We start from the raw sequence: 8,482 nt of genomic DNA, 5'->3' as shown, positions 1-8,482 counted from the left end.
GCAAACATGAGCTCTTAACTGATGACTTCCACAAGGAAAAAAAAGCCACCAACTAATATTGTTATTTCTTAAATGAATAAAAAATTTTTAAGCAAAACAAATGAAAAAGGGGGCACCAGGGTGACTCAGTCAGTTAAGCGTCTGCCTTCACCTCAAGCCATGGTCTCAGGGTCCTGGGATCAAGCCCTGTATCAGGCTCCCTGCGCAATGGGGAGTCTGCTTCTCCCTCTCCCTCTCCCTCTGCCCCTCTGCCCCACTTGTGCTCTCTCTCAAATAAATAAAATCTTTTTAAGTTTTAAATTTTAAAAAAATGAGAAAGACATAAGGCCTAGAAAAAGAACAACATTGTAAATTGAATAAATTGAGCCTCCTGACTTTTTCAGTATAGAGGAGTGAACATTTCATAATGGACTGATACTAGACTAAGGAAATATAAGCATCCTTTATCTTCGTCTCTTTACATGGTTTTTTCCAATCTATCCTCCACATGAGGGGTGACCAAACTATGGCCACAGGCCAAGTCGGACCAGTCACATGTGACTGTGCTCCCATAAAACTTTATTTACAGAACCAGATGGTTGGCTCTTGCTATTCACCTACGTATTGCTACGGCTGCTTTCACACTATAATGGTACCTGTAGTTGAGAAACCACAGGGCCTAAAATATTCACTATCTGGCCCTTTAGAGGAAAAGCTTGGTGATCGCTATTTTGTGCCACAACCAGAAGGCCCTAGTTCAAATCTAATCTTATTACCCTTCTGCTTCACATTCTCCAGTGAATCCCTGCATCAAGTACTGCTGGCTCCCTCCCCAATAACCATGCCATAGTCTTCATTCTTGCTGGAGAACCACAACTTTATTTGGATATTTATTTTCCCAAACACGAAGAAGGTGGCCTTACCCCAGCTTCAAAAGGAGAAATGATTATTCTAAGCTAATCACAGTACCTGATTTACCAGCGGCTGGTTTAGGAACAAGCATGTGATATAACCTAGCTTATAAGATGTTAGAGGACATTTACTGCGAGCCTCTGAGTTTTCTTCCTATTTAAAAGAAACATATAGGGGTGCCTGGGTGGCTCAGTTGTGAAGCGTCAGCCTTCGGCTCGGGTCATGATTCTAGAGTCCTGACATCCAGCCCCACGTCAGGCTCCCTGCTCAGCAAGAAGAGGCCTGCTTCTCCCTCTGCCGCTTCCCCCTGCTTGTATTCTCTGTCTGTCTCTCTCTGTCAAATAAATAAATAAAATATTTAAAAAAAAAAAAAAGAAAGAAAAGAAACATATAAAGAAAAACAGCCCTTCCAGTCACTGGATATTGTCATGTGAGAATATGCCTCGAACTCTCGCTAATTAGCCAATCAGGAAAGGACATATAAAATACTGCCAACCTCAAAGCTAAAAAGAGACAACTGGGATCCTGGTGACATCATTGAACCATCAAAACCAATTCTGGTTCCTACTGTTTTAGTCACTGTTTTGTTTGGTTTGCTTTTTTTTAGATTTATTTATTTGAGAGAGAGTGAACGCGTGCAAGAGAGAGTGCACGAATGGGGGGAATGGCAGAGGAAGAGAATCGTCAAGCAGACTTCATGCTGAGCACAGAGCCCAATGGGATGTGGGGCTTGATCTCATGACCCATGAGACTGTGTGACCTGAGCTAAAACTAAGAGTCAATGCGTAACTGACTAAGCCACCCAGGTGGCCCCGTTTTAGTCACTATTATAAGTCACCTGTTATTTACAGCTAAAAGCATTCGACCTGATAATTTCCCAAGGTCTACAGGGTAAGATCTACACCTTTCTATGGTACTGAAAAACTTTCATTAGCTTGCTTTAGCTAAGTATTCACTCATTCCAACCATTCCCACAGCACTTTTTGTACCAGCAAAATTGAACTGCTTTTAAGTGCTCCAAAGTTCACTTGTACATCTGAGCGTCCGCACTGCTGTTCCCTCTGCAAAACATGTAATCTTGATGGATGTTCCTCCTGCCAAACATGGTTCTTCTGCCTCTTTACCTGGCAAACTTACTACTCAGTCTGTATACTTACCTTAAATTCTACCCACTCTCCTAAAACTCTAATTTGTTACTATCGACTTACATATTAAGTACCAATAAAAACATAACAATGATAATTATAAGCACTAGGGGACTCTGGCACATAGTAAGCATGGAATAAAGTAGAGTAAATAATAAAGTAGTAAAAATAGAGTAAATAATAAAAATGACAATGATAATAAACTCCTGGAGGGCAGGGATTGTGTTTTTTGAATGTTTGCATTCTACATCAGAGTAACACTTAGTAGCTAAAAGACACTTGATAGTTATTTGCTAAGTGAACAAATGAAAATGAGTAAAGTGCAAAACCAAACCAACCTACATATTTTCTTTGATAAAAGTCTACTAAGTTAAAGGTTTCTTTATACATTTCAGACTGTATAATGCACTAGGTGCCACACCTAGGGAGCAATGGTAGCATTTTTGTTATTGCAAACAATTTTTCTGCTTTTATTATAATCTGTTGAGCCTCAGAGTTGCCCCATTTGAATTTTTATTATGATAATCTTTTTACTAATGGCAACAGAGTATTGTGTTCAAACAAAATTATAGTATCATGACAATTATGCAACAAACAGAAGAAAACATTGTTCTAATAGAGTCAACATATCTCATTCTCTTTAATGAGAAATGAAGTTGTTAATGGTGATACCTTGTTGACACAACAATATGTAAAACAACCTATGCTTCTCAAGACATTTCTTTTCTGATTTCTGTACCACAGACAGTCACCCTTAAAGAAAAAAAACAGTCTCACTGGTATTGCTGCATACTAGCTAAGTTTTCCAGTTCTTTTTGCTTGCCATTTGTTTATGGTACAAGGAAGGTATTGTAGAGTTCCCACTTTTAAGGATAGCTCCTTTTTTTTTTTTTGAGACAAAGCAGAATGTAATAATACTTATTAAATGTAATCCACTTGTAAAAATTAAAAGATCCATTTTCATAACAAGTTCAAATTGTTTTAATATGCTTATAGAGGAAACATAAAACATACTAACTTAAAAATTTCTCTTATTTACACAAAGATATAAGGGATTTTAGGGGTCATGACTAAAATAATGAATTTCTTTTCAGACAATAATGTCTCATATTTTAAATTACCTACAATTAACTTCCTTTTTCATTGTTGTTCACACTGAGGTACCTTTTTTTTTTAAATTATGTTCAGTTAGCCAGCATATACTACATTGTAAGTTTCTGATGTAGTGTTCAATGATTAATTAGCTGCATATAACATCCAGTGCTCATCATGACACATGCCCTCCTTAATACTCATCACCTGGTTCTCCCATACCCCCACCCTATCCCTTCCGTAACCCTCAGTTTGTTTCCTGGAGTCCAGTCTCTCTCATGGATTTGTTCCTATTGTTCATGACAGTATTTAACTTCTTAAATAATTCTGGATACTAGATTATTAAGAAAGAAATTAAGAAAGAAAAAAAATAGAGGCCCCTGGGTGGCTCAGTTGGGTAAGCACCTGCCTCAGCTCAGGTCAAGATCCCTGGACCCTGGGAGGACTGAGTCTAACACTGGGCTCCCTGCTCAGTGGGAAACCTGCTTCTCCCTGTCCCTCTGCCTGTGCTCTCTCACTCTCTCTCTCTCTGTCAAATAAATAAAATCAAGAGAGAGAGAGAGAGAAAGAAAGGAAGAAAGCAAGAAAGTGAGCTTATGCAATTTACACATTGGGTTTTTTTTTTTTCCACTGCTCTTTCATAATCAAAACTTCCTTACTCTGACTTCATCTATGTGACCACCAAAAGTAATTCACTCTGAAAAGTCTTACCTGGATTGTTATTTTGCGAAAAATTTTTAAGTCTTTCTTCTGTATGTTGGGCAATTATTTGGCGATTGCTACGTATAAAAAGGGTGATAAACAATGTTACTATTTTAATACTGATATGAAAAACATTTACCAAATATATCAAATTCATAAGAGTATTTTGAATAATATCAGAGCTAATATCAAAATTTAAATTACCCCATATACTTCAAAGTAAGGTGAACTAGTCATGAAGTAGTAATTTAGCAATTAGTAGTGTTAGCTTGCCATAACGGAACGTGTCTTGAACTCAGCGGTCCTAACTCTATAACCACAGCTATTTCTCGGACGAGCCACTTCTCTCTGGCTCCAAGTCTTCCTCTATAAAACAGGCATCTTACTGCCTTATTTCACAACGTTGTTAAGAGGAGTTAATGAAATATTATACCCAAAACATGGCCTCTCGGGAAACGTGACGCCCACCACTCTGGGAAGGGCAGTATGAGACCTTTCATCACCTCATAAGAAAAGGCGCTCCACGGGATTTAAAGCAGGCTTGAGATACAGGCCTAGTAACAAAGGAGAAAGGAAAGTCCAGGCTCTTCCTGTAGCATTATTTGAACCTCTTTAACAGCTTAGAAGGGTCCCAACTACCATCTGCTAGCAGGATAGACAAGCGAAATCCTCAAGCGGTACTTCATTATGAAGGTGTGCGCTAACATATGGGCTTCACATAAGGCTTTTGAGTGTGAAGGGAAGGGTGTGTGTGACTAAAGCCAGGGGGCCCGGCGGCCAGAACAGGGTGCTGGTGCCTTGGAATAGCAGCTGAGCATATAAGCATACGTCGTAAACTAAAAAAATGTTGTAACTTTGAAGTCTCATTGTGGGTCACCATGAAGACTGAGGAATGCGGATCAGCAAGGGCATCCTGGGAGCAAAGGTCAATCATAACCAGACTGCAGAGAAAAAAAAAATTGCCTTCTAGAGGACAGGTCTGTTTTGTAAAAAGTTATTTGCAGGGGTGCCTGGGTGGCTCAGTCATTTAAGCGTCTGCCTTCAGCTCTGTCATGATCTTGGGGTCCTGGAATTGAGCCCCACGTCTGGCTCCCTGCTCTAAGTCCTCCCCCTGCTCATGCTCTCACTCTTTCTCTCTCTCAAAAAATAAAATCTTTATTTTTCTTTCTTTTTTTAAAGATATTTATTTATTTATTTATTTATTTATTTATTTGAGTGAGAGAATGAGAGAGGAAGAGAGAAAACATGAGAGCGGGGAGGTTCAGAGAGAGAAGACTCCCCTCTGAGCAGGGAGCCAGTTGGGGGACTCGATCCTGGAACTCCAGGATCATGACCTGAGCCAAAGAGTCACATAACCAACTGAGTCACCAAGGTGCTACACAGCAATGTTGCAGCAACAGAATCAAAGGAAACAAGGGAATGATAAGAAGGTCCTTTTATCCCTCCAAATGACTTGCGAAAGAGGATGGTCTCTTTGGTCTTAGGGAACTCCTCAGGTTCTTGGAAAATTCAAGGGGGAAAGTATAGGAGATAACCCTCAAGGGAAAGTACAGGGTTTTCTACTAAACTGAACATCTCAAGACCCAAGTAACTAGTTAGGAAAAAAAAAATAAGATGTTGGATATTGGGGCACCCAGGTGGCTCACTTGGCACTTGGTTAAGCATCTGCGTTCAGCTCAGTTCACAGTCTTGGGGGACTGGGATTGCTCCGCAGGGAATCTGCTTCTTCCTCTGTCCCTACCCTGCCCCTCTCTGAAATAAATAAATAAAATCTACAAAAAAAGGAAGGGAGGAAGAGAGGGAGGGAGGGAGGGAGACAGGAAGGAAGGAAAAAAAAAAACCACAAACGTAACATTCTTTGTACCCCATGCATAACAGTTATCCTTGGAATGAAACAGATACAGTTAATATCCCTAAAGATAAACGTCTCAATAGTCCCGAGATAAAGAATCCTGCTCCCGTTGTTATTGCTAACTAGACTAGCCTTTGTCTTGGTTTCTGGCAAATGACGTGGGCTAACTCACTGCCATTCCAACATTGCCCAAATCAAACTACGAACTCGCAACCCTTACATAAGAACTAAGAGTTAAATTATTTTAAACTTCAGTTTAGTGATAACTAACATTTTAATGTAAACACTTACACATCAAATCCACTAAAAGCAGCATAGTCCTCTGCTGTCCATCCACATTCATCTCGAGAAGAGGGATTAATACCTTGCTGAAGAAGAAGCCTGACTACATCTGGAGATTTAGAAGTTGCAGCAAGCATGAGGGCTGTTCTAAAATAACAGAGACATAACTTCACCCTTAGGAACTCAGAGGTATCTAAACAGCAAATTTCATATACTTTACCAGGTTAATATCTTGCCTATCGGTACAGAATTGACCATTAACACGTTCAAGTGTTTATATTTGTAAATTACCTCCACGGCTAAAATTAAAGGACAAAAAAGAAGCCTCTTGTCCCACCTGGGTATGAGAGTAGAAGTTGCTAATTTAAAGTCATTTGATGAACAAGAAACTATGGTAAATTCTTTTAAATAAGAATTCCCCATTTCTTCCTTAAGCTGATTCAGTGTACTTCCAAGCCTTCTAGAGGACAGGTCTGTATAAAAAGTTATTGGCAGGGGTGCTTGGGTGGCTCAGTCATTTAAGCGTCTGCCTTCAGCTCAGTCATGAACTTAGGGTCCTGGAATTAAGCCCCACGTCTGGCTCCCTGCTTTAATCCCTTCCCCTGCTCATGCTCTCTCTCTCTCTCAAAAAATAAAATCTTTAAAAAAAAAAATAAGAAAACAAAAAAGCTATTTGCAGGATTAAAATAACAGTATTCATACCAACAGTAATAAAAGAGTCATAGTTGCAGTTAATGATAAGCATGTGTTAGGCACTAAATTAAATACTATATATATAAGATATTATTTACACACAACAACCCTTGAAGGATATATTATCCTCCTTTTCATATCAGAGAACGTATCTGGTGATGATAAGTCATGTTTCCAGAGTCACATACCCAGCAAGTAGGAAAGGAATTAAACCAAGTCTTGTATCAATCTAAAGTCCATCTCTTTTCTCTTTATCACCCACCTATGATTTGTCCTCATTAAAAGAAAAATCTATTCAATTAAAGTTATCTTTCATCCTTCTACCCTTACCAATGAAAACAAAATAAAACAAACAAACAAAAATATATATATACTGAACATGAAAAAGGATGATAAGCCCACACTATCTGGTAATAGTAATTAATAATCACTTAGGGATCATCTAACATCATTATTCTTTAAAAAAAAAAAGGCAATTTAAAGCAAGGAATCATTCAAAAGATAAAACAACTCCTATTTATGTTTAATATGCATCTTTTAAGGAAAATATATATGAAGTAGACGTTTCCAAAAAAACTATAAAAGGGTTATGAAGTTCAGTATTGTTTCATAAAATAAAAGGAGTCCACACTTTATAATAAAACTAATATGAAACCCACTTAGCTAACATAAAATCATATGGCAGAAAAAAAAAAGACTGCAGATCACATCAGTCAATAATATGAAGGAATATAAATTCTGCTGTATACTGTTCTTCATGTTGCCTCATCAGAATAATTGTTTTCTGCCTGATGACATGTCGACATTTTTCACTATATAATTATAAATTAATCCTCTTCTTATTAAGTTAATCTTTCTGACTTAATTCTTACCACCCTAGAACAATATAAGGTTTAAAAAAAAAAAACAACTACCGTACCTTTTCGACTTATCAACCACATGTACATCTGCTTTTTTTCCTATTAACAATTCCACCATTTGGTGTTTGTTTTCATTTACAGCAAGTAAAAAAGGTGTGAGTTCGAACTGTAAAAGTGCAAAAACAATTTATAATTTATAAAATTACATATTTCCATACTGAATTTTAAAACCTATAAAGGATCCTCTAAACTTAAACACATATATAAGTACTCTCACCCCCCCTTCCCATCCCCCATCCTCCCCACCCCCCACCATCCCTTACCCCTGTACTTTTACCAGCTGCTCCTTCTCTTTACAATAGCCCACCTCAGGGGGCCTGGGTGGCTCAGTCTGAGCTTCTGCCTTCAGCTCAGGTCATGAGCCCAGGGTCCTGGGATCCAGCCCCACGTCAGGCTCCCTGCTCAGTGGGGAGTCAGCTTCTCCTTCTCTCTGTACCCCACCCCTCTGCTCATGTCTCTCTCCCACTCACACTCTCTCAAATTAATAAAAATTTTTGAAAAAAATAAAATAAATTAAGTTAAATAGCCCTCCTCCACCTCTTCAACAGATTAACTGTAGTCATTCTCCAAATCTTACTTCAAACATTGACCAGTTCCAAGAATCTCGGCTTCTATCATGGCATTTATCACTATATACTCCACTTATTTTATTGCACCCCATCGAAACCAAGAGCTTCTTGAGGGAAGGGACTATTTTTTATCTCTCTATCTCCAAACTCTAAAACATAGCTGTAAAGGCTTGAAGTATTTTTACTGAATTAACAGCCTAAATGATTATCTCTGCAGTAGTGTTTCTTAAATTATATCCCAAAGAACATATACTTTGCTGGAAGGTGAGGATTGTGCCTCAATAGAAAGACTCAATGATCCTCTATGTTTGAGAAATATTACAGAACTGCACTATA

General features: G+C 38.4%; 1 protein-coding gene across 1 annotated transcript in view; it reads right to left on the bottom strand.

Annotated features, from left to right (window-relative positions):
• LOC111139305 (ankyrin repeat domain 26) overlaps nt 1-8,482 on the bottom strand; it is a 131,311-nt gene that overhangs the window by 111,771 nt on the left and 11,058 nt on the right. Inside the window, exons 6-10 of the mRNA XM_022491551.1 lie at nt 8,234-8,306; nt 7,577-7,683; nt 5,974-6,111; nt 3,840-3,907; nt 903-907 (exon numbers count right to left, since the gene is read on the bottom strand). Coding sequence (XP_022347259.1) covers nt 903-907; nt 3,840-3,907; nt 5,974-6,111; nt 7,577-7,683; nt 8,234-8,306 — 391 coding nt within the window. The remainder of the gene's footprint in view (nt 1-902; nt 908-3,839; nt 3,908-5,973; nt 6,112-7,576; nt 7,684-8,233; nt 8,307-8,482) is intronic.

The sequence above is a fragment of the Enhydra lutris genome, unplaced genomic scaffold, assembly GCF_002288905.1.
Source record: "Enhydra lutris kenyoni isolate GAN:26980312 unplaced genomic scaffold, ASM228890v2 scaffoldscaffold99, whole genome shotgun sequence".
Lineage (NCBI taxonomy): Eukaryota > Metazoa > Chordata > Mammalia > Carnivora > Mustelidae > Enhydra > Enhydra lutris.
Note: the sequence above shows the minus strand (reverse complement) of the source record. Positions and strands in the feature narration are given on the sequence as shown.